Raw genomic sequence first — 25,427 nt, forward strand, 5'->3', positions numbered from 1 at the left:
GGCGGTGACCTCTTCGGTGCGGAGGTAATGAGGAGCTGGAGGAGCAGACAGGCGAAGATTGGCTCCCTGGCCGAGTGTATAGGGAGGCAGTCAAGAAGTGAAGAAAAGGAATTCAGGAGTATCTGATGGAAGGGGGCCTTTTCGGGGCTCAGGGAGCCCCAGTCGGACAGAAGAGGAGCATCCAGAAACAGACCAGGGGCTCTAGTTAAGAGATCCAGGCTCGGGAAGGGACTAGCCAGTGTTGCAAGGTCCCTCTGGGTGTGAGCTCTGTGCCAAAGCTTGCCCCAGGAATGTCCCTCCTCGCCCCATCACAGTCTCCCAGCGGCTCCTGCCCGCTCCCCCTAATGGGGTGTCCCCCCCTTCGCACACACAGGTTGGCGGCTGGACCGTGGACCCCGTGTGCCTCCTCAGCTCCCTCTGCTCCCACCTCCATGGCGACTCCGCCCCCTCCGGGGCTGGCCAGCCGGCCCAGGTGAGTCACCCACTGCCCCCATGCCCCCCAAACCCCTGGCGGAGTTTGGCTTTGAGGAAGACTTTTTTTTGGAGGGGGGATATCTAGGATTTTAATTTTGCATCCCTTTCTCTTATACAGGAGCCCCCCATTTCAGGAGACTCCTATGACTTGTACTCTCCCTTGATTGTCTAATTGCCACCACTACCTCCCCAAAGGTTTGGCTTTGGGGAAGGGATTTTTTGAGGGGGAATACTCAGGTTTTGAAAAAAAAATTTTTGGATTCTTTTCTCCTTTTTTTTTTTTTCTTTTCTCCTTTAAACTGGAGTACCTGTTCCACCCCTCATCCCATCGGTTTTCAGGAGACTCTTATGCTCTGTACTCTGTTCCCACCTGCCCCCTGCCACAGACCACTTCACTCCCATATCCCCCCCCACACACACACTACCTTTCCATCTCTGAGAGACCCAGCCTTCCTCTCAGGTCTTACCATCAGGAAGTTCTTCACAGTGTCTATCACCCTTCTTGGTAGGTTCAAGGCTCAGTTTCCAATTTTTTTTTAAAGATTTTATTTGATAGAGACAGAGATCACAAGTAGGCAGAGAGAGGAGGAAGCAGGCTCCCTGCTGAGCAGAGAGTCCTGATGGATGCAGGGCTCGATCCCAGGACCCTGAGATCATGACCTGAGCTGAAGGCAGAGGGTTTAACCCACTGAGCTGCCCAGGTACCCCAATTAGTTTCCAGTTTTTAAGAGGACTTTGGCATCTAGCCATTTGTTCTGAATTTGTTCCCTGATTCCTCACCAAGCCTCAGTTTCCCCTAGTGGGAAGACAGATCTCAACTGAGAGAGGGGCACACTTAGGCAAGGCTTGGACTCACAGCTCAGGCCTGGACATTGTCACGGGAGAAAAAAAAGGCATCGGGGGCCCCATCAGGGAGGAAGGACCAGAGAGTATGATTGCAGCCGGTGGCGGGGGGGAGGGAACCCTGAGGGTGGCCTTGGCTTGAGGGTGCTCAGCTGTAGGAGGCAGAGGAGATGGAGAAATGGGGAACCCAAGGGATGGCATGGGTACCAGCTTCACTGCCTCATACACCCTGCTGCCCCTGGGGACAGGCGGCAAGGACAGACTTTTTTAAGATTTAGAAGGAAAGACGTGACACCCTAGGAGAGGACAAGGCTCCAGAGCACGGATGTTTTAGTGGAGTGTAACTCGAGTCTGGCAGCAGACTGGCACGCTTGGCATCACCCACAGGGCATTCCGCCCACTTCCCTTCCTGGCTTTCAGCCCCATCTTGACGGCACCTTGGGGAGCAAAGATGTGTCTGCCCCCCAGGGCTGGACGGCAAATGGGACAGACTTGTCTTGAGTGGCCAAGTGCATGTGGAAACCAAAAGGGGTCCGGGACAGGGATGGTGACGGGGCAGCAGGTGTGGTGTGCCTGGGGCAGACGGAGGCTCTCTCCAGATGACCTGTCTTGGCACTAGACATGGTTGGGGTGACGGATAAAAGGGAGGATGAGCTTGGTGAGCTCAGTTGTCCCAGGTCATGGGGCTCTAGGCGTCTGCATCCGGGATTTGCTCTGATGGAGGAAATTCCATACAGGTTTGAGGAGACCCTGACCCCAGGGCTTTGTGATTCAGAGGAAAGTGGCCATTCATAGACTCTTGTCATCACTTGCTGCTTGGTGCTTATCACACTTCTCCATGGCTGAGTCTGAGGCTCCTTTATGTAAAGCGCAGGATCAGAGAGGGTCAGCAAATGCCAGAGTTGCACAGCAGAGCAGGATCAGAGGCTACCAGGGAAGCTCAGGCGTCCTAGGCCTCCCAGACTTGGCTGGGAATTGAGTCACAGGAGAGCTGAGTAGGGCAGCGGTGCCCCCTGAGACCCTGATGGGGAGAGGCTATGATCTCGGAGGGTCACAGGTCGGGAGACAGGCCATTTTCCTCCTCCCAACCCTAGGCCAGACCTTTGGGAGTGGGAGGCTGAAGAGGACCCTGGGAGAGGATCAGAGGCTAGACTCCAAGCCGCAGCCCCTCCCCCGCTTCCACCAGGCTGCCTAACCTCCCTCCCTCCTTCTGCAACCCGAGTCCCGGGCGGCGGGCCGGCGTATCGGGTGACCGCGGCGACGCAGCCACCAGCCTCCGCCGATCAGCGGCGGGGCTGCGCCGACGGGGCCGCGCCGGGGGAGGGGGCCGGAGAGAGGATGTGCTCGGCGGCGCGCTGCGCAGCGCCAGGTGGAGTCGCGGTTACCGGGGCGACCGGGGCCCGGGCCGGCTCGGCGGCGGCGGCGGCTCTCGCATTGCAGCAAAGGGCACCGGCGGCGGCGGCTGCGGAGGCGGCCGGGGGAGGGGAGAGCCCGGGCGGGTGGGAGTAGGGGGCCGCCCTCCCTCCCCCGCCCGACGCGGGACCCGGGGCTGGGGGCCCCGCGCATACACCTGTGGCCGCAGGTAAGGAGGAGCGGCTGCGGGGGCCGGGGCTGCCGCCTGGGGTTCCGCGGCCGGCGGGGCAGAGATGGGGCCAGCTCCGCGGCTCCGGGGGGCGGTCCGGGGGTGGGAGGCGTGCAGGCCGTTGCGGTTCCCAGTCCCCGAGAAACGCCCCCTCCCCTCCCCCACCGCGTTCGCCGCCTTCCGCGTGGGCTGCCCCCCCTCAATGCGGCGGGCGCCCCCTCCCCCAATCTCGGAAAGTCATGACCTTCCTGGGGTGCGCCCTTGCCCCCGGGGCCGCGCGGATCCCACAGAGCCCCCCTTCCCACTACACTCTCTGCATTGGGAAAGGGTAGGAGGGGAGGGTGTCGCTGGACACCCCCGGGGGGAGGGTCAAGCGTGTGCGTCGAGGTGGGAGGCGGGCCGCGCAGGGGCACGTTAGGTAGCCCCAGCCTTGGGGGCGGCAGTTTACGTGGACGTGTGTGTTCACAGGAGTTGAGAGGTGGGTGTGTGCGCCCGTGCATGCGGAGCTAGGGGCTTCAGGACCCGGAGGGGCGACCCATTCGGTTGTCCTCCCTCCCTGGAGGATGCGTCGTAGGGGCTCAGGGTCAAGGAGGGGTCACGCCATTCACCTAGCCTACTGGGGACGTCTGCCTGGAGGAGGGGAGAAACTCGGTGGACTGCGCTGCGATTCCTGGCGGCACGGCCCCGCCCCTCCCAGGGCTCGCCCCTGGGAGAAAAGGATCAGCTGCAGGGGGCGGGGAGAACCCCACTAAGGGCACTTAGGGTGGGGAAGGGCGGGGGTTAACTCCTCAGCCCGCGGAGGCAAGAAGCTATTTCCTTTTCTCACCAGGGAGTTTGAGGACTCCCTGGCCTTGCTTTCTTGGGTCTCCCGAGAAGCTCCTCCTCCCTCATTTCTGAAAGCCTGGCCCCTAGAGAGTGAATGGTTGGCTTCCACATCAAATCCTTTAGAACACCTCATTTTGCCCTCTGCTCCTAGAAGACTCTTTCCTACAAGTGATTACCCTTGGCAAGGGCTCTCCCATTCAAACCTTTTTTTCTACCTTCCCACCGTCCTCTGGGAAGGGGAGACCCCTCTTTGAGTATGGGGGGGTACTGGAGGTGTTTGGGGCGGGGAGTCAGGGGCCAAACCTCTCTTGGGCCCTTCTTGCCCTTTCCCCTCCTTCCAGGGGGTTCCTGGTGCTGGGAAACTCCCAGGGAAAAGGCCCAGAAGGCTGAGCGGTGCTGGGTGCCGGGAGATGGCAGGACTGGAGCCAGACAAAAGTATTTAGAGAGAAACCAAACCCCCTCCTCCTGTGGGCTGGTCCTATGTCCTTCACATCGGTTCACGATCAAATATTTGTTGAGGGCCTACTACACACCCTGGCGTTGCGGTAGGTACACAGGAGGAACAGACCACCGGGTCAAGGGTGAGGAGGTTGGATGGGGACAATCTCATTTTAGCAAACGGGGAGGACCCTCTGCTCTCAGTGAGCCCAGGCTGTCCCCTAGAAAGAGACAGAGGCAGAGGTTGGACGATATTCCTAATGACTTCTCCCCACTGTCTCCACCCCCCCACCCCGTCCCTCCCTCACAAGGACACTGAGTTGCCAGGAGACTATGTGTCTCATTCCTGGTGGGAATCTTTCCTCCCACTTTCCAGAGAGGCAGAGGGTGCTAGGATCTACTCAGTGTGCTCTATGGGCCCGAGCCCAAAGTCTCCGAAGTCTGATCTCAGGTTCACCCCACTTTGCCAAGCACAAATGCCACGACTCTCCCACTGTTACCCTCTAGGGGAGGGTGCCTGGCTTTCCTGTGGCCCTGAGGCTACCCAGTCCTCTCCCCTGTCTCCAGCTAGTGACTTGTCCTGTCCTGGGCTGACTGCCCAGCCTCAGGAGTCTGAGGCAGGCCCAGACTCAGGGCACAGCTAGTGTGACTGTGACCAGGCCCCAAGAGGCCCAAGGTGGCTTCAGCCATCCGCATATCCTGAGTCCTATGTGTTGACCCTGGGGGCTGGGTGTGGGTGGGGGATCTTCTGCCTCTTGAATCAGGAGTGAACCTACCTAACGCCTGATGTCTGGGGTATCATTGGCCTGGGACAGTCGCTGTCGCTGAGATGGCCAGAGGCACTGTGACCCGGCTAGTGGAGGGGAGGAGGGATGAGACTTTCTCTCTGTGTGTATACTGTGTGGGTACTGTTTTGTGTGTTTCTGCAGCTGGATATGTGTGTGTGTGTGTGTGTGTGTGTGTGTGTGTGTGTGTGTGTGTGTGTATGTGTGTGTGTACATATGTGTGAATGGTATCCACGTCTCTGTGCATTTCTGTGACTCTGGGGGAGGCTGGCAGGGGTGTGAATGGTACCCGTGTTTCTGTGAGCGGAGTTGGAGTGTATGTGAGCAAGTCAGGGGCCGGGGCTGGGGACGGTGCATGTTTGTGCACGAGCAGGGCTGCTCGCTATATGAAAATCTCGTCTCTGAGCTTCCGGGGTGGTTTCTGACCATGGAGGGCTTCTCTCCAAGTGCTTGTGTCCCTTTGTGAGTGTGTCTTGGTTGTTCTGGGCAGTACCTCCGGCCGTGTCCTTATCTGAGGATGTCTGAGAGTCTGTGCTCGGCTCGGTGTGGGGCCTGTGTGTTCCCCGGGCGCTGGTTGAGGGGGGCGGTGTGTACACGGTATAATGGTGATAGTAGGTAAGGGACGGCGGCCTTCTCTGCAGAGCCGTCCATCACTGCCGGGCCTGCAGACAGGACTGTCAGCATAAACCTTCTGTGCCCTCTGCCTGGCTCTGTCTGCCCCAGGTGTGTCCACTCCCTCTGCTACCCCTCCCCTTCCCAAGGCCACAGGCAGCTGTGGCGAGAGCCTGTGACTCCAGCCTCTTGCCTGCCCTCCCCTCAGCCCCCGTGGGCATCCCCTGACACCCATGGGGGTGGCATGTGTCCAGAGATTGTTCTAGGCACTGGTCGGGGCACAGATGTTGCTGCCCGCTTCCCTTGCCTGGCACGTGACTATCTTTTGTGTCTCTTGAAGCCAATGCTAGCACAGGGGGGTGGGAGAGAGATGGGAATTGAGGCTCAGATGGGGATGGTGCTGGTAAGTGAACCTCTCCACCCCAGCCCAAGCCTGGCATCACCCCCACCCTACAAGTCTAACTCAGGTAAACCCTCCATCCCAGCAGGGCCCCTCGACTCCACCCCTGTCCAACTCCTCTCTGCCACAAAAGCGTTCAAGTGGCCCAGGACACCCCTCTGTGATGTCCTTCCCCTGTCAGGGACCCTCAGGGCCCCTCTTCTCTGCCAGTGGCTCTGAAGCCTGGGCATTCTGTCTGCTTGTGCCAGACACCCCAGTGCCAGGCCATCTGGGCCTCTGTCTTCCTGCTGAGACTGGCACCGGTCAGCAGGGTGCCTACAGCTTTGCCAAGAACCAGCCCAGCCTCTGGGCTCCCTTCCTTGTCCTTAGCCATCTGCAAGGGCCTTCTGGTCTCTAGGGAAGACAGGGTAACTCTAGGTTATGGTGAACGAGGAGGCACCTGACGTCCCCTACTCTAGGACGACAGGAAGTCTTCCTCTCTCTCTAGCTGGCTCTAGGACATGGCCCACACTCCTAGTCCCTACAGCTCCTCTTGCTTATGCTGGCTCCCCATTCATTGCCCAGCACTGTGAAGTGACTGGTACCTGTCCCCTTTGCTCTGTAATGCTGGGTCATTACGGTACACAGACCTCCTGCCCTGGCCTTGGCCGCCAGCCTCCCTCTTCCACTCCCTGCCCTACCAGCACTCCCCGGACTCCAGATCTGACCCCACTGTGCTTCACTCAGATGCTTTCTGCCTGTCCGCCGCAGCCCACCCAGCTGCCCCCAGCCCCTCTTTGTGGCCCACTCTGCTATTTTCCCAGACCCTGTACCCTAGCCAGATTGGACTAGTGACTATTCCCTCAACACACTCTCTACCCACTTGCCCCAGGGCATTTGCCCATACCATCCCTCTGCTCAACATGCCTTTCCTCCCAATCTCCAGCAGCTCATTTTTCAGGACCCAGCTCAAATGTCACCTCTTCCGGGAAGTTTCCCCTGGCCCGTCACCACCAGATGCCCCTTCTCTGACCCCACAGCTCCAGTTCATCTCTGCCGGTGTTTCCTGAGTTCCCTATGTCATGGTCTTCCGCACCTTTCCTACCTGTGATTCTCCGAGTCACGTGACTAGGATGCGTGGCTTGTGGACATCTGGAAGGGCTCTCCCTTGTCCCTGCCAGCAAGTCTGGAGCCTGCCCAGGGCTGGCCCAGGACTAAGTAGAGAACGGGGTGTACCAGGCACTGCTTCTTTCCTGTTCCTGGGAGGGCAGAGGGCCCTGGTCCCAAGGCTGAGCTCAGAGGGTCTCTAATCCACCTTTGCCCCTGCTCTCCCCACACAGCCCCCCGCATAACCATGTCTTCTCTTATTTCCATCAGCAGCCAAACTACTGGAGTTTCAAGGTCAGTGCGTGTGCCTCTGCTTCCGTGACAAGTGCATGTGCTCTCCTGCCCTGGGCCCTCCCTGCACACGCTTTGCCCAGGGGTGTGCGTCTGCACGGGACCTTCCAGTGGGGGCGGCGGGCTTTGGGGCTGCAGGCTGTGGCTGCTGCTTTGAGAGTCTGAGCTCGCCTGCCAGGGGTTCGTGGGATCCAGAGTGGGAGTTTGGGCCACCCCTGCTGGGGATCTGGGCTGGGAGTACTTAGTGAGCCTTTCCCACACTGCGGTGGGGGGGTGCATTTGGGAATGAGGGAGGCTGCCTGACAATTACACCCCCCACAATGCCGAGAGGCTGCTGGCTCTGAGACAGGGACCTGATCCCCATGATCTGGTTGAGGGCCTCTTCTCTGGACTCAGCCTTCATCTTCCAGGGAGGTCTTATGACTCTGCTCGGCCCCTCATCCCTTTCCTACTTGGCACTGCGGGGAGCCAGTCAGTGCCAGGCAAGAGACTCACAGCCCTGAACTCCAAACCCTCTGCCCAAGTGGAGGGCTAAGCTGAGGGATGAGCGCCTGCCTGCCTTCCCAGGACAGTTTGGACAATCCACAGCTGCGGAGCTCTCTGCCCGGTCCAAGGACATCCAGCTGAGTCCTGGGGGAACACCCTCAAATGCCTCCTCCGCCGTCTCTGGCACCCAGGCCCAGAACAGAACCAAATTAGGCTCCCGCTTGTGTCCCAGAGTCTCCGGCCCTCCAACTCCCAGGCTTTGTGATGGGGGTGGGAGGCATCCATCCCCAGCTCCCAAGGTCTCATCCTGCTCCAAGCATCTTATCTGCGAGCATGTGCCCAGAGAGAAGTCCTTGCATCAGAGAAATTACGGAATCATAGACTCGGGATGTTAGGCACACAACATTTGTGGAGGAAGCAATAGGATGTAACAGTTCAGTGCATGGGCCCAAGAGCCTGGTGGTGAATTAATTCCAAATCTGCTGCTAACTCGCTGGGGGATCTGGGGTAAATGGCATGATCCCCTGGGCCTCAGTTTCTCCTCTGTAAAATGGAACAACAATGTCTGCCTCACAGAGTTGTTGTAAACGTAGAAGAGATGAGATACTCACAGCCCTGTGAGTATCTCCTAAACACAGTGTCCTAAACACAATGCCGGGCTCATGGCAAGCCTTACCCCGCAGTCTCCTTCAGACTGTGTTAGAATCACAGACACTGACTTGATTCCCAAATCAGAATCACCTTGGGAAATTGTCAGAAATCTTGAACCCCAGGCCCCAACCCCCAGAGATTTGGATTCAGTGAATGTGGGGCCCTGAAAAGAATGTTTTTCGAAAGCTCCCAAGTGATTCTGTCCCATTCTACGGACAGCCTTTGGGGACCTCAGATCTTCGCCTGACTGTCCCCACTCAAAGTTCCCTCTGCCTGATCTCTGGCGGGAGTCATAGGCTCCTTGCTGGAATTCCTCCCATGCCAGGTGCACCCTGCCTCCCCAGCAGCTCCTTCCTAGCTTTGGAGAGCTCTGCTTGAATTACTGTTTTATTCGCTTGCCATCTTGCTCGTAGACAGAAATCCTAGGTGTCTCACTTTTCTCTGCCCTGTTGACTCAGCCCAGGACTGAAGAGAAGTGCTAATGGGCTTTCTCTCTTCTCAAGAGGGTTTTCTACAAAGGCTGTGAGAATGGCAGGGTGCGCAGAGGGCCAGGATGGAGAGTGGAACAAGCAGGGGACAGGGAATGTGAGCATCTCTTCTCCCCGGGGTGGCCTGGACAGGGTCTTACCTTCTCTGCAGTCAGCAGCCCCAAGGCTCCCTGCCCCCACACCCTTCTGGTCCCTGTTCCATCTTCTTCCTGGCACCTCACTTGTGTTCCCTGGCACCATGGCCACCATCTTCGTTCCTGGCTAGCTGCCTCATTCTGCCAGAATTCTGTAGCTCTTCATCCACATCAGCCTGGCAACCGCTGGCCTTCCGGTTGCCTGGCAACCTCATTGACCACCACACCAGACCTGGTTCCCCACACTGCTCCAGGGCTGAAGGTGACAGAGGCTGGCACTGGTGATCAGCCTAGAGCTGAGCTCCAGTGTCCAAAGTCGGCACAGGCACCCCCATGTGGGCCTCGTTCCTGCGCTGTCTCCTTACTCCCCAGACCCAAACCCCCTCACTGGTCAAGGCATTGTACTTGAGACTGGACACCTCCCGAGGTCTCCATACCTGACCTTCTGCATCCCCAAGCCTTTGAGACCACACTGGGGACAGCTGGGCACATTGCCCATCAGCGGAAGACGCTCTCTCTTTTCCAGAGTGCTAACCCAATTGGAACATTAAATTGAGTTAGAATGAAGATGGAGATTAATTAGGGGCTAATCAGGATTTGGGGAACGAGGGAGCAGAGGAGAACAAATGACTCCTTTATAGAGATACTTTTTATTTTTTTAACTATAAAAGTGATATATTCTGATTGTGCAAAATTCACCCAGCAGAGAAATGTATAAAACAGAAAACGCTGTCTCAACCCCAACTTAACCAAGGTTAATAGTTTTGAGTGATTTGTTGTTAAAAACAGGCAACTTATTTTATAGAAAAGTATGGCTGGGCAACAGGATTTTTTTTTTCTTGATAACATATGTATATATAATCCATACATGTATCTCTCGTACATAACATGGAATGTCCATAACACAGATCTGACTTATTATCTTCTCCCCTGAATAAAAGAGTTGCTGACAGTACCTGGGATTGAGGGAAGGGGCTGGGGCAGAATGGCAGGAACCATGGCCCTGGGTGACAGCCCCAGTCTTCAGCCAAAAGTAGTTCATAAAGTGTAACCAAAATCATAGCGACCCCTCCCTCAAGGAGAGAGTGATCAGGGTGTCCCTGGGGCAGGGGACAGTCACTGGGTGATACCCTTCCCTAGCCTCAGCCGGATACCACCCTCAGCTGTAGCTTCAGGGCCACATGAAGGAGCTGCCATGCTGGGTACAGGGGGAGGCCTTTCTAGAAGACAAGCCAGGATGGTTGGCTGGGTGGCAGCATGTGCCTTGCAGGGAGGGGCTGAGGTCAGGCACATATGCTCTGTGTTTATGTGGATCATATCAGGCTTAGCATGTGCATTGCATGTAGTAGGCAGAGTCTGTTTGAAACTGCTTCGGGATGATTCTCCCAGGCACCCTAAGTCAAGGACACAGTGCTCCTCTCTGAGGGCCCATACCTCCCAGAGCTGGGATCCTGGGGCCCCTAGTTCTCTTTGCTTCCTCCCTGGGCCCTGCTTCCTGCCCCCACCCAACCCTCTGAACTCCACGAAGGATAAATTCGCCGCTCACACACCCGCCGCTTAATTAATGTCTGGAACTAATGCCCCAATTTGCTCAACGATTCTGCTGCTCACCTCAGTGACAAATTTGTGTTGTTGTTGTTCTCTGGAAGCTTAAAATAGCAGGCGTGCCCTGGCTCCCACTCAGATGGTTTCTTGTCTGACTTCCCAGGGTGCCTGAGCCCTTTGCCCACTCTTTACCTGCTGGGTGTCCCAGGGAGGCCAAGGCCCTAAGGGGTTGGGGAACTCTCCTGTAGCCACACAGCGAGTCTGGAATGCAGGAGACCCTTGTGTGTGTCACTGGCTGGCAGGGGCTTCCTGGGCCTGGATGGGGGAACTGGCAGAGCAAAGGGGCTCATGTTTGACCCCTGCCCCTGCAGACCCGCAGCTCGCGCCACACTCAGGGAGCCCAGCCCGGGCTGGCAGACCAGGCAGCCAAGCTGTCATACGCCTCGGCTGAGTCGCTGGAGACCATGTCGGAGGCGGAGCTGCCCCTGGGCTTCAGTAGGATGAACCGCTTCCGACAGAGCCTGCCCCTCTCCCGCTCCGCCAGCCAGACCAAGCTGCGCTCGCCAGGTACCGCTAGCCCTGCCCACCCTCCTCCCAGCCACTGGCTCCTCCCTATGCTCTGCTCACCCTAGAACCCTCTTCACCCCCTTCCCTACTCCAGCTCTCCTTAACCAAACCCCCTGGCTCCCTGCGCCGCATTCCTACCTCCCTGCCCCTCGGCAGTCTCCTCTCCTTGGGGCCTCTCCCTCCTCAGCTTCTCTCCCACCCCTTCCCTCCCTCAGCAGCCCCTGCCCTGTCCTTTTCTCTCCCAGCCTCCTCTTTCCCTCACCCCTTTCAGCAGCCCCCCCCCCTTCCTTCATCCTTCTAATCAAGGGCTCCCTCCTTTCTGCCGTACCTGCTTCTGCTCCCAGTTCCATTCCCTCGGCCAGGCTCCCACCTGCCTGGGGTTGAGGAGGCGCCTTGCGGGGACGGCAGCATGAGGAGTGCATGGGTACACCTGCACTCTGGGCCCGCGTCGGGCCTGAGACCCTGCCTCTGCAGGAGCAGCGCGGCTCCCGAAGGTCCCCCTCGCTCTGCCAGCCGGCGTGGTGGTGGCGGTGGCGGTGGCGGTGGCGGCGGCGGCTCTGACAGCGAAGGTGGCTTGTCCTTCGCAGGGGTGCTGTTCCTGCAGTTCGGGGAGGAGACTCGGCGGGTGCACATCACGCACGAGGTCAGCAGCCTGGACACGCTGCACGCGCTCATCGCGCACATGTTCCCGCAGAAGCTCACCATGGGCATGCTCAAGTCGCCCAACACCGCCATCCTCATCAAAGACGAGGCTCGCAACGTCTTCTACGAGCTGGAGGACGTCCGGTGGGCGTGGCCCCGGGGGAGGGGTGGGCTTCCCCAGGCTCCTCCTCTAGGGGGGGGGGGCGCTCAACTCCGTGGGTCTCTCCCTCCCCAGTCTCAGCCCTTCTCCTCTCCTTCCTCCTCCGTCATCCCACCCCCTCCCCTCGAAATCATCTACCCCTGCTGGCTCATTTTTGGCTTAAGCTAACCTGCCAAGGGCGCACGAAGCAGAGGACATGGACGGGGTGGAGGCTGTGGAGTGTGTGTTGGTGGCAGGCAGTCCGAGGCACTGAGCAAGAAGTTAGGAAGAGGTTGGGGCTCTTGGCCCCTCTTGCCAACCCTCTTCCTGTAGAAGATACCCCTCTTTATCGCGGGGCTGAGGGATGGTGATCCATTGCATCTCCCCCCCAGGGACATCCAGGACCGAAGTATTATCAAGATCTATAGGAAGGAGCCTCTTTACGCCGCTTTCCCTGGCTCACACCTTACCAACGGGGACCTCCGGGTATGGCTGGGGAACCCCAGGGCACTGGGGAAGCTGGGCAGATGGGGTCCAGGAGTACAGAGTCTAATTACTTGTCAATAGAGACCATGGCCAGTTTTTGGAGAAGGGAACATAGAGGCTGAGGCAGAGGGTGGCTTCCACTAATTGTGGACACGAGGGTCCTTCCCCTCATCAGCCATGCCCCTCCTCTCCATTCAGGATTTTTCCAAGAGTCCTCTAGGTATTGTAGCTGCCTCTGTCAGGAACCAGTGTTTCCCTTCTTGCTTCCCCAACCCTCACCAGAGGGTGGGCCGCAGGTTGCTCCTCTAGTTCCTCTCCATCTGCCACTTCTTCCTCTATGCTGGGAGCCCTGATGGGAAGGGGGCCCAAATACAGCAGGAACAAAGGAGGGCAGAGAACAGAAGGAACTTCCTAAGCGTCAGGGGGAAAGATGCTGTCTCCAAAAGCAAGGTGCAAGGGATCCCCTTTGTGACCAGCCCCGTGGGGTTCTGGGACTGTCTTCTGCACAGAGAGAGATGGTGTATGCTTCAAGGGAGTCATCGCCCACCCGGCGTCTCAACAACCTGTCGCCGGCGCCGCACCTGGCGTCCAGCTCTCCGCCCCCGGGCCTGCCGTCCGGGCTGCCGTCCGGCCTGCCGTCGGGGCTGCCGTCGGGGCTGCCGTCGGGGCTCCCGTCGGGGCTCCCGTCTGGGCTTCCGTCGGGGCTGCAGTCGGGCTCGCCGTCGCGCTCCCGCCTCTCCTACGCCGGGGGGCGCCCGCCCTCCTACGCTGGCAGTCCGGTGCACCACGCGGCCGAGCGGCTGGGGGGTGCCCCAGCCTCCCAGGGTGTCAGCCCCAGCCCCAGCGCCATCCTGGAGCGGCGCGATGTGAAGCCCGACGAGGACCTGGCAGGCAAGGCGGGCGGCATGGTGCTGGTAAAGGGCGAGGGCCTCTACGCCGACCCCTACGGGTTGCTCCACGAGGGCCGTCTGAGCCTGGCCGCGGCTGCCGGTGACCCGTTCGCCTACCCGGGGGCCAGCGGACTCTACAAGCGCGGCTCGGTGCGCTCGCTCAGCACCTATTCGGCTGCCGCGCTGCAGTCCGACCTGGAGGACTCGCTGTACAAGGCGGCGGGCGGTGGTCCGCTCTACGGAGACGGCTATGGCTTCCGCCTGCCGCCCTCGTCGCCACAGAAGCTGGCCGATGTGGCGGCACCCCCCGGAGGCCCCCAGCCTCCACACAGCCCCTACTCCGGGCCGCCCAGCCGCGGCTCGCCAGTGCGCCAGTCTTTCCGCAAAGACTCGGGCTCCTCGTCGGTCTTCGCAGAGAGCCCCGGAGGCAAGACACGCAGCACCGGGGGCTCCTCGACAGCCGGAGCTCCCCCTCCAGAGCTCTTCCCTGGGCCTGGGGAGCGCCCTCTGGTTGGGTTTGGGCCGCCGGTGCCAGCCAAGGACACGGAGACCAGGTGAGGGACGCTCAGGAGGCCTCAGGGCTCTTGGGGGGTGGGATGGAGAGAAGGGACACAGCAGAGTCTGTGGCAGGATTGTGTCCTGGACTGGGAGGCCCCAGAGTCCTTTGTAGACCCAGAGGAGTCTTGGAATAATTTGGATGTGGCCGGGAAGGCACTGGAGAGATGAACAGGCCATTTTCCTTCCTTCTGCAAGATCTGGGAGTTAGATAAAAGGGCCCCAGACAAGGTCTCTGGAAACCTGGGTTTGCATCTGTTCCCTGAACCTCAGTTTCCCCAACTAAAATTGAGGCTAAACAGCTTTCTAGTGCTTTTCCTGCTCAGTTTGCAGCCATGAGAGCTGTCCAGCACACGGTCGGCTGAAGTCCACTGGGGAGGGGATGCTGCTAAGAAATAGGGACGGGGAGAGAGGCACATTCCCTTAGGTAGCCTCCAAGCTGGGGAACCCTTATGCATTATTCAGCTCCATCCTAAGGGTGCAGGGCTGGAAGGGGTACCCAGAGCATTGACTTATCCCTTCTGTCCTCAGGCAGTGCTGCTGAGAGATGAGCAGAGCAATTCACATTCACACAGCTGTCTTGTGGCTGTGTGCCAGGCACAGCACTGGGCACTGTGGATGCTGAATTGGGCAAACCTAGTTCCTGCCTTGTCTAGTGGGGGTGACACACTAAAAAATACTTGCACTTCCCTTGGGAGGGTGTATAGGTGGTGTGGGAGGAGGGACTCTTTAAAGCTGCTGGGGCTCTGGAATGGCTTCAGGAAGAGGTCGGGAGGAGGGCATGCCCAGGAAGGGGGGAACATGTGCAGAGGCACAGAGAGGCCGGGGTGGGGCCCATTAGGGAGCCAGTAATGAGAGATGGGGCTGGCAAGAGGGGGCGTGACAGTCAGATGGAAAGGGGCCTTAACAATGTTGGGTGGGGGCCCTTTGAATTGTCTGTGTGCTGGTGGCTGGGGAGGGAATAGTATTTCCTCTAATTATCAATCTTAAGAATGAGGGGCTGGGCAAGAGGGACCCCAAGCCCAGAGAAGGAGTTGCTCAAAGCCACCACCCTCCCCAGGGAGCGCATGGAGGCCATGGAGAAGCAGATTGCCAGTCTCACGGGCCTGGTACAGAGCGCCCTACTACGAGGCTCGGAGCCTGAGACCCCTAGGTAAGGTTCTTTCAGCACTATTGCCAGGGCTTATGGCTGGGGCAAGAGGAAGGGAAAGTAGGCAGCAGCAGCAGCGCTGAGCCCAGCTCTGCCAATGTCTCAGTGTGTGATTCTGGGTGAGCCCTTTTCCTTCTCTGGGACTCCATCCTGACATCAGGGGACTGGAGGAGATTACGTTAAAGTCTCACTCAGCTTTGACGGTCTGGGGTCAGCCTGGACCCTCTGATGGCCATCTTTTCCCTGTGCCACAGTGAGAAGATTGAAGGCTCCAATGGAGCAGGCACCCCCTCAGCACGTGAGTGGCCCCTTGCCCCTCCCCCACAGGTACTTGCCCTCTCTGAGCCTCAGATTCCTAATCCGCAAAGTGGGAATTAAACCATCAGCTACATCCCTGGGCTTCAGTGGATCAATGAGCAGTGACCTTAGCCCAAGATGGCTTTGCCCTGGTGCTTTGCTCCCCACAGAAGGGCTGACCCACAAGCTGGGGCAGGGAGTCAGCGCCACGTGCTTCTCTGGCTACTGTGAGAATCACGGGTGGGAAGGACCTTGTCCTGGCCCCTTGCAGGCTCAAGGTTTGTTGCCTTTCTCCCATCCTCGTGGTCCCTGTCTGCAGCCTGCGGGTCCGGCAGCCGGAGCAGCGGGGCCACCCCAGTGTCCGGCGCTCCCCCGCCCTCAGCGGGCAGCACTCCTGCGGGGCAGCCCACGGCCATTAGCCGTTTGCAGATGCAGCTGCACTTGCGTGGCCTGCAGAACAGCACCAGTGACCTGCGTAGCCAACTTCAGCAATTGCGAAAGCTCCAGGTACTGGCGCCTCGCCCCCGTGCCCCATCCCTTCAAGCCCCTCCCCGATAGACCCCACCCACTCGCGCCGAACCCCCTCTCCACAAGTCTCGTCCCATCCCCTACGCCCTCATCGGAATCCCTTGCGGTTCATCAAGGCCTTCTGCGAACCCTTTCTCCCATTACCCTGCCTTGAGCTCCCGCTCGCTCGCTCGCTCGCTGAATCACCGCTCGCCCTAGTTCCCCTCACTGCTCTCTCCTTCCCCTTCCCTGAATAATCACGTTCTCCTGGAGCCCCAGTCCACCCCACTGAGCCCCCTCTACCTGTCAGTATCCCTCAGGGCAGTCCCAATTCCTTCCTGCCCAGCATTCTTTCTCCCCTCCCCTCTCGGGTGGAAGCCCTCCGCGTAGATCCCCTCCGCTACCCCTGCCCCAGTCCGCACAGTCTTCCCCGATCTGCCCCGCCTGGCAGATGGTCCCACCAGTCAGGAGCCTGGCATCGCTGTGCCCGCTCCTCGAGTGGGCCTTGGGGCCCGTCAGGTGAGACTAATGAGCAGAGACAGGCTGGAGAGGGGGCAGAGAGTTGCCATCTGGGCAGCGGGTAAGATCTCACCCACCCCCGTCATTGCCCCAACTCGACCTTAGAACTGGGTTCGAGCGTTAAGTTAATCTTGGCCAGCCACGGAAGCTCTATCAAATCCCAGAGCTCGAGTCTGATGAAGCCACAGCCATGCAGCCGCACGGTTAGCACGGTCCTACATACGGCTACCTCCTGCCCCCACACATGCCCACCCGGTTCTCCTGCCTCTGTATTTCCCCAGCCCGCAACCTTGTCCCCGCCCCCTTCCACCACAGCCCTTCGCTGCTGCTCACGGCCACAGCCACAGAGCCACACGTTCTGCATGCCCCAGTGTAGCTAGCGCTTCTCCCTCCACTGTCCCCGTGCCGCTCTCCTTCCGCCTCTATTCTTCCCAGAATTTAGCCCTGGGCCTCTGCTTCCCCCGTCCCGCCCTTTCACTGCTGCTCACCGCCGCAGCGCAGCGGCCGCTTTTTCTGTGGAGCCCGCCCAGCATCGGGCTCTCCTCTGCCCGCCTCCCCCCAGCTCTTCCCCTGCTGAGCACCTCCATCCCCTCCCACCCCTGTCCATCGGTCTCTCTGCTTCCCGCAGCTACAAAACCTGGAGTCGCTGCGCGCGCTGCTGAAGGGCACGGAGGCGGAGCTGAGCATGCGCGTGTCGGAGGCGGCGCGGCGGCAGGAGGACCCGCTGCAGCGGCAGCGCACCCTGGTGGAGGAAGAGCGGCTGCGCTATCTCAACGACGAGGAGCTCATTACCCAGCAGCTCAAGTGAGGCTTGGGGACGGGGGAGGGCTGGGGGTGCGGCCTGGGCGGCAACCTGGTTTCCCTGGGAGGTGCAGCTCCCTTCCTTCTGAATCACAGGTGACGTTGGTCTGGTCTGAAGCCTGATTTCCTTCTCCTCTGTGGCTTGATTTCTATGTGACCCACAAACCTTTGACCATCTGGCACAATTCCTGATTTCTTCGCTTTCTTTCTTTTTTTTTTCTGGCTTGATGCCCTGCTTTTGCTATGTTTTTGCTTCCTCACGGTCCACAGTCTGGCTTCTCCCTGACCTGAGACCTTACTTTCATGTGGCAGCTGCAGGATTCCACTCCGTCCTCTGTCTGCTTTCCTTCTGCCCTATGACCTGTACAGAGTGACCCTTGGGTAGCTGCGACTGCCACCACTCCAGTTCCCTGATCTCTGAGACCAGGCATTGCCAAGGGAAACCTTCTTTCCGTCCTGGTGCTGCTGAAACAAGGCTCTTGCTTTCTCAGAGAGAGTGAGGAATGGAGAACACCCAGCTCCCAAATGCTTAGACTTGGAAGGGTTAACAGGAGACAGTCCTCTGATCCAAATTTAGCAAATGGCTGTCTGGCCAAGATCCCATTGTCTGGCACTGTGGAAGGGAGAAGCTGCCTTTTGCTGTCCATCCACTGAGTGAGCACCCCCCCGCCCCACAGCAGCCTTCTCTTGTCAGTCACTGGGATCTGCTCCTTTCTCTGGCCTCCCTCTTGGTGGCCCAGGGCACAAAGGGACCCGAGGTCTAGCTCCAGCATGGAGAGACCATGTGATCTGGGCAGTTTCTGCCCTCCTCTGCGTTTCAGCTCCCTTATCTGTCCCCAGTATTGAGATTTTTGTGGTTCTTTCCAGGGAAAGAACTTGCTTGTGGCCAGTGACTTGGGGAGCCAGGAGAGGCTTCTCAGAGGAGCCCGGCTTGCAAGGGGCTCCTAGAGAAGGGTCCCTACTTCTCAGCCTTGAGCCCACACAGCCTGTGTACTTCGAGATTCCCATGACCCCTTGTGGCTGAGATGAAGTAAGGGCCAATCTCATTTGGAAATAAGCTGGCGGCAGCCATCCCATCATTTCAGGTGTGAAAGCTTAGTGACAACCTCAGTCAGATCTCCAAGTAGACTGACAGCTCTCACCCTCCACCCCACCCAGAGAATTCCATTTACCCAACTTTTCTGTCCTCTCCCTGCCTATCCTTTTCACTTGGCACAGAGGAGCTGGGTTGAGATTTTTAAAGGGAACTTTACTGAGACATTAAAGGAAAATAAAAGAAAATATAAAAGTACAGAGGCAGAAGAGATGAAAGGGCAGATTTAAGCTTCTGTCATTGGAGTGTCTAGTCCGCTGCCTCTTGGGGGCCTCAGTTCTCTGGGAGCACACAGACTCCCTATCCTCTGTCCTGTTACCAAATCCCTTGTTCAAGCTGCTCACTTGTGAGAGCTTGGGGGCTGATCCATTGCTTCAGGTAGGATTCTTCGTGAACTTTGAAGGGGTTTCTTGCCTCTTTGGGGGGACATCAGCCCTGAGGTGGCTCTGGCTTGGCTATGAGAGCCCTCCCTGCCAGCTCCCATAGCATCCCTGGACACTAGGTTGACCAGCAAACCCATCCTTACCCTTACTCTAGCTGTAGCGCCTACAGGATTGTGCTTACTCTGCTTTGCACCGTTCCTTCCTCTTGCCCCAGCATCTTGCTGGAAGGTAGGGCCAATTCCGTGCTTCATTCAATGTGGCTCTCTAACCTGTTTTTGTAGCCAAGCACTTGAGCTCTGTCTAGACATTACCCTGAGGGGTACTCTCTGCTGACTTGAGACCTTCTGGCTTCTGGAGCCTAACTTTGACTAAGCCAGCATGGGCTTTGTCGGCCCGCTAACTGCACAGCTACACGGGGCTCCACACTCCTCATGGCCCCATCCTCTACTGTTGTCATCTTGAAATTCTTAATAACTTTTTAACTAGGGGCAAAACTCATTTTTTATTGAGCCCCAGGAATTATAGAGCTGGCTCTGTCCTGACCCGGTGCTCTCCACCCCTCCAGGACTGAACCTGGGGCAGGGAAAGCCCAGCCACTTTCTGCTAATGGTGTCTAAACTTAGGCCAGTCTGGGGCTCATTTGCAGAACTTGTCCAAATCAGCCCTCCCAAAACCTTGGCAGGTTTCATGATCAGAAAATCGAAGTGCTAATTGAGCCTGAGGAGGACCTCGCAACTTCTGCCCGGGGAGTTGCAGTATTGTGTCCTCCTGATGGCTTACCTGAGTCCTCCTTTAAATAAGGGTCTCTTCCCCCACAGAGTGATGTTAGTGAGTGACCATTTTACAAAACAGGCACACCCTGAGCCAGCCCGTCCCACACACACAGCAGGGAAGATCAGTGGTTCTTTCCCACCTGGTGGAGCAGGGACAGGGATGGGTATGGCATGATCCAATGGCATAAGTCAACATGAGTAAGATTCTGCTTTGCCACAAAATAGTTGTATAACCTTCAACAACCCACTTCATCTCCCTGAGCGCCCCCCCCTTTTTTTAAATACAAAAGAGAATTGTGTTAGTGTAACTGCTATAACAAATTCTATAATGGTTCAAAAGTAATGGACACATCTTTTTTTTCTCATGGACCACTACTGGGTGGGTTAGTGGAATGACCTCCTCCATGGAGTCCTTCAGGGACCCAGAGGTTTGGCCATCTTCAATATGGGCCTTCCGAGATCATTCACAGGGTCATTGCCTTTCACCCCATAGGAAGGGGAAAGGAGCATGGAGGAGCTTATGTGGGAAGCTTTTATGGGACAGCTTGGAGGCAGCATGTCCCCCTTCAACTCCCATCTCATTGGCTGGACCTGAGCCGTGGCCTTTTCTAAGCACAAGGGAGGCTGGGAAATGTAGTCTGGTGTTTGAACTCCTGTCTGTGTGTAAACCGGAGGTAATAATGTCTTCCATGCCCAGGATTTTTGGTGAGGATTAAATAAGGTAATGAAGGTGGAGGGCTGCCCATGGCACCTGGCATACAGTAAGCACTCAGCACAAGAGAGTGCTTCAGCTGGCAGTGCTGAGTCACAGGATCTTGTCCTTGCTCCAGTGTGGTCTGTCTTTTCATCCACTAATTGGATGAAGATGTATAGGCATGCTGATAAGATTTGCTAGTGACACAGCGCTTTGAAGGGGAGCAAATCTGTCGGGTGGTAGAACTATGATTCAAAAGTTGTTCCCACCTGGGTTGTTGAGCTGAAATCCAGCAGATGGGATGTGACAAGGATGTGTGTAAAGTCTTACATGTGGGTCAGAAATGTCAGTGACTCACGTCACAGAACTGAGATGACCTACCTGGGCAGCAGTTCCTTCTTTCACTTACCCATTCACTCCAGAATTATTTACCCGACATTTACTCTGCTCCAGGCACCAGGCCAGGGGCTGGCGCTTGGAGACGAATCCAGAAGACACGGTCCATGCCTGCCAGGAGCTACACAGCCCAGCTTGCAAGAGCTCTGAGGGTTTGTGAGGCAGGAAGCAGACCCCCAACCTCAAGTGTAGGGAGTGGGGGAGCAGTTCCCATTGAGACCGGAGGGAGGAGTGGGTCTTAGTCACACGTGTGCATGTATGTGTGCCTGTGTGTGAGTGTGTGTGTGTGAATGGAGTGTTCTAGGCAGAGGAAATGGCATTATAAAGGCCCAGAGAGGGCAGCACGTACAAGGACCTTGGAGAAGTTGTGGACGGTTCTAAACAGAAGCAAGCTGGATGAGGACAGGGGATGTGGCTGGAGGGAAATTAAGAGAAGCCCCCAGGGACTGGCCCTTTGCCACCCTTTTCTCATCTTCATTGGCTCATTTATTTAATTTTTAAAGATTTTATTTATTTATTTGTGTGTGTGTGTGAGAGAGAGAGAGAGCATGAGCAGGGGCAGAAGGAGAGGGAGAAGCAGGCTCCCTGCTGAGTAGGGAGCCTGATGCCTGGGACCTGAGCCAAAGGCAGATGCTTAACTGCTTAATCACCTGAGCCACCCAGGTGACCCAGCATTAGTTCATTTAATCTTCACAATGGCCCCTAGAGGTGATAACTCTTCCACCTCCATTTTTTGCCCAAGGAGGTGGCAGTCCGGACATAGTATGTAAATTGTTCAAGATCTCTCTTCTGGGAGGGGCAGAGCTGATATTGGAATTTGGATCTGTCTAACTGGAGAGCCTACTTTTCACCTACTCCCCTCATGCCCTTCTTTGCTTGGAGTTTAGCCTCAGGGTGAGGGGATCTGCGTAGGGTTCAACAATGGGGAATGACTTGGTGTGACTTACATTTTAGAAAGACGTGGAGTTTAAAACGGCACAAGCTCAGCATAAACCCTCTGACAGTTGAAAGCAGTTTTGTCCTCAAGGAAAGAAGCTGAGTGTCTGATATTTGAGAGAAGGTAGCCGGACACGGCCATGCCCCGCTTCAAGAGGAGAGCTCATAGCACATGCAGGTGCCTGCAGTTCTCAGAAAGGCCGCTAGGGTCGCTGCTGCTTCCTTGGCAGAATGAGAACCAGAGGATTCAAGTTATTGGGAGAGAAATTTGGGTCGATGTTGCTAAAGACCAGAACTTGAACGGTGCTGGGGGAGCGGGGGGTAAGGGAAGCAGGGGTGGGGGGTGTACCCAGGACACCTATTCAGGAACTCATCTGAAGTCTCATCTCTGGGGTTTGGCATTTCTGATTTTGTTTGGGCACGTAGCCTGGTGGATGGCTTTGAATTTTGATCTGACTGGTGGCCTGCTTTCTTGCCATTTGGTCAATTTCAGGGTGCTGGGCTGGGGCCAGAGGGGCTCAGAGGGTCTCTCTCTGGTTGCAGTGACCTGGAGAAATCAGTGGAGAAGATCCAGCGGGATGTATCCCACAACCACCGGCTGGTGCCGGGCCCAGAGCTGGAGGAGAAGGCACTGGTGCTGAAGCAGCTCGGGGAGACGCTGACCGAGCTCAAGGGTGAGCCCAGACGCGAGGACATGAGAGTGCCGCCTGTGGTCTCAGGCAGGAGTCCCTGCTGCCACCCCACCCCCACTCCCAGGCCTGCCCTCCCTGCGGCCCCTCCTCCCTGTCCTTGGAGCTGCTCTCTCCCCAGCTCACTCCTTCTGGTCCCCCAGCTCACTTCCCAGGCCTGCAGAGCAAGATGCGGGTGGTGCTGCGTGTGGAGGTGGAGGCCGTGAAGTTCCTGAAGGAGGAGCCACAGCGCCTGGATGGGCTTCTCAAGCGCTGTCGTGGGGTCACGGACATGCTGGCCCAGATCCGCAGGTCTTTCCCTCTCTGACCTATCTCCGACTTTCCATTTCCCAGGAGGTCACGCGCCCGGGCGCAGTTCGCTAGATCAGCCCAACCCCTTACCCTGACTCCTCTAGAGGTCACTGACTTACCAATGGATCTGTACCTCCACTCTGACCTGCGACCCTGGCATGGTGTAGGCTAAGTTCTCCCTTACGCTGGATATGCTCACTCCTCCCCAGGCCCCTCCAGCGGGCCTGAGAGATCCCAGGGCCCTCCTCACACCCTGCTTCCCCCAGGCCAGGCTTCCCTTGCATGGGGCCACCAGCCGCGGGCCTCACAGCGAATCCCAACTCTCCCTACCCCAGGCAAGTGGACGAGGGTGTGTGGCCACCCCCCAACAGTCTCCTGAATCAGTCCCCCAAGAAGGTGACTGGTGAGGCGGACTTCAACAAGAGCTTGGACTTCGAAATGCCACCCCCCAGTCCTCCACTGAACCTCCACGAGCTGAGTGGGCCAGCCGAGGGAGCCCCTCCTACACCCAAGGGGGGCAACCCCACCAAAAGCTTGGATGCTGCTGGCAAGAGAAGTGTGGACAAGGCCGTGTCTGTTGAGGTGTGAGGGCCGGGACCGGGGTGGGGTGCATGAGCTCGGCCCACACATTCTTCCCACCGCCCGAGACGGAGGTGCCAACAAGTGGGTACTCTTTCCTGGGGGAGGAGGAAGTCTGAGAGACACATTGATGATGGCTGAGTTCTGCCAGACAGAAAAACATTTTATAAAATGATAACAATCAAGGCAGTGTGGTGTAGGTCTAAGAATAGACTATGTGGTCAATGAAACAGAATAGAATGTTCCAAAACAGGGCTAAGTATTATCAAGAGAGTAGTATATAATGGTGGTGGCATTCGGACTGACAGGGAAAGCATAGGATGCTCAAGAAGTCTGAGTGTCCCCTGAGGGCTGGACCAAACTTCCTTCTCCCTTCCTGGCATGTGTGGCTGGGGGAAGGGGCTGGAGCCCCTGCTTCAGGGCTGACTCCCGCTCCTCCTCTCCAGGCTGCCGAGCGGGACTGGGAGGAGAAGCGGGCCGCCCTGACCCAGTACAGCGCCAAGGACATCAACCGGCTGCTGGAGGAGACCCAGGCAGAGCTGCTGAAGGCCATCCCTGACCTGGACTGTGCGAGCAAGGCCCACCCAGGCCTGGCCCCCACCCCTGACCACAAGCCCCCCAAGGTCCCCCACGGCCAAAAGGCAGCCCCTCGGACGGAGCCCAGTGGAAGGAGGGGCTCAGGTATGGGGGTGGGTAGGGGACTGGTGAAGAGCCCAGGGGAGGGGAGCCCCATCTTCAGGAACTCTCAGGTTGTTGGGGGAGGCACCCAGGTGTGAGAATCTCTGGAGTCAGATGACCAGAGAGGGGAGGGACTGGGACCTCAGCCATCTGACCCTGAGCCGCTGTAGGGAGACCCAGAGGACAGGGTGGAGCTGGACTCCATCTGGGGATCTTCCCACCACCCTGACTGTGGCTGAGAGGCCCACACAGGGAGGAGGAGCGAATCCGGGCCTAGAGTCACCGCCTGCACGTTGTGACCAAGCGTGTTCTCTGACCCAGGCGGCACGGAAACCAGAGTGGTGCTGGTCCTCGTGGACGTAGATTTTGTGCCCCGCTCCCCTCAACCCCAAGCTGTGAGCACACAGGGGAGGCAGAAATCTGACCAGAAATAACAGTCATCATTCTTTTATTTATTTATTCCTGTTCTCTGTATTTGTCAAGCACCTACTGGGTGCTGGTGATAAGGAGAAAAGACACTACCTGTTTTCAAGGAGCTTAAAATTTAGAAGGGGTGTACTACTAGCATTTTTGCTTATCAAGCATGTATTATGTGACAGGAACCATCCCCGATGCTTTCTTTCTTAAAAATTATTTATTTATATGACAGACAGACATCACAAGCAGGCAGAGAGGCAGGCGGGGGGGGGGGGCAAGCTCTCCCCCGAGCAGAGAGCCTGATGTGGGGCTCGATCCCAGGACCCTGAGATCATGACCTGACCTGAAGGCAGAGGCTTTAATCCACTGAGCCACGCAGGCGCCCCCAGATGCTTTCTATATAGTAATCCTGATACTTCTGCAGCAGCCCCAGGGGCGGCTACAGTAATTATTCCCATTTCACAGATGAGGACACTTAGGGCTCAGCTTAGTCAAGGAATCTGTCCCGGGCCCCGCTCAGCCTGTGAACCAGACACAGGATGCGGGTGCTAACTGCAGGAGTCGGGCACAGGATGCCCCGGGAGGGTGGGGAGGGCTTCCCACTGCACGGCACTTCCCCTGGGCGTCTTGAAAACAAGTAGGCCTTTCCCTGGCCAGTGAGAGAAGGCATTTCAGGGAGAAGGAAGGGTGCGTGCAAATGCCTGGGCGGCGGGGGCGGGGGGGGAGTCCAGTGTTGCTGAGCGGGGTTCCGGCCAGGAAGGAGCAAGCAGAGACTGAAAGGTTGGTAGTCGTGGAAGGTGCTGGGCCAAGGAGCATGGACATGGTTTGAGGTCATGGGGAGCCATGGGGGCTCTAAGGCAGAGGAGTGTGGGGTTTGAGTGACTTTTCTGTAGGTTGCCCTGGAAACTGCACCCCGCCCCCCAAGGAAACAGGGGCAGGGAGAGCCTGGTTGGGTGGCATCAGACCCTCACAAGTGTAACCCCCCATCTCTTGCTGGAGAAGAGAGGAAGACAGGTGCGGAGCCGCAGCTGAAGGGCAGGGGAGAAGGGGAGAAAGGGATGTATTTGGGCACACTTCTCAAACGTGGATGTGTGCATGAAATCACCAAAGATCCGTGAGAATGTGGAATCTGGTTCTGCAGCTGTGGGGAGGCCCGAGCTTCTGCATTTCTTTTTCTTAAAGATACTTTTTTTTTAAAGATTTTATTTATTTGACAGACAGAGATCACAAGTAGGCAGAGAGAGAGGAAGGGAAGCAGGCTCCCTGCTGAGCAGAGAGCCCGATATGGGGTTCGATCCCACGACC

At 57.5% G+C, this 25,427-nt stretch overlaps 1 protein-coding gene across 21 annotated transcripts in view; it reads left to right on the forward strand.

Annotated features, from left to right (window-relative positions):
• SRCIN1 (SRC kinase signaling inhibitor 1) overlaps positions 1-25,427 on the forward strand; it is a 65,968-nt gene that overhangs the window by 27,242 nt on the left and 13,299 nt on the right. For 12 of the 21 annotated variants that reach the window (XR_007123502.1, XM_047708370.1, XM_047708374.1 and 9 more), the window contains 14 exons: positions 374-472; positions 7,316-7,339; positions 11,012-11,207; positions 11,795-11,993; positions 12,381-12,474; positions 12,984-13,918; positions 14,980-15,072; positions 15,324-15,367; positions 15,686-15,873; positions 17,021-17,196; positions 22,012-22,142; positions 22,301-22,448; positions 22,784-23,030; positions 23,474-23,708. Coding sequence is in view for 20 of the 21 variants with exons in the window: in XM_047708370.1 (XP_047564326.1) it covers positions 374-472; positions 7,316-7,339; positions 11,012-11,207; positions 11,795-11,993; positions 12,381-12,474; positions 12,984-13,918; positions 14,980-15,072; positions 15,324-15,367; positions 15,686-15,873; positions 17,021-17,196; positions 22,012-22,142; positions 22,301-22,448; positions 22,784-23,030; positions 23,474-23,708 (2,809 nt within the window). In the remaining variant the exon portion in view is untranslated. Of the gene's footprint in view, positions 1-373; positions 473-2,751; positions 2,900-7,315; positions 7,340-11,011; positions 11,208-11,794; positions 11,994-12,380; positions 12,475-12,983; positions 13,919-14,979; positions 15,073-15,323; positions 15,368-15,685; positions 15,874-17,020; positions 17,197-22,011; positions 22,143-22,300; positions 22,449-22,783; positions 23,031-23,473; positions 23,709-25,427 lie in introns of those variants that run through there. The other 9 variants (XM_047708365.1, XM_047708381.1, XM_047708366.1 and 6 more) reach the window with 7 other exon arrangements.

Source organism: Lutra lutra, chromosome 16, assembly GCF_902655055.1.
Source record: "Lutra lutra chromosome 16, mLutLut1.2, whole genome shotgun sequence".
Lineage (NCBI taxonomy): Eukaryota > Metazoa > Chordata > Mammalia > Carnivora > Mustelidae > Lutra > Lutra lutra.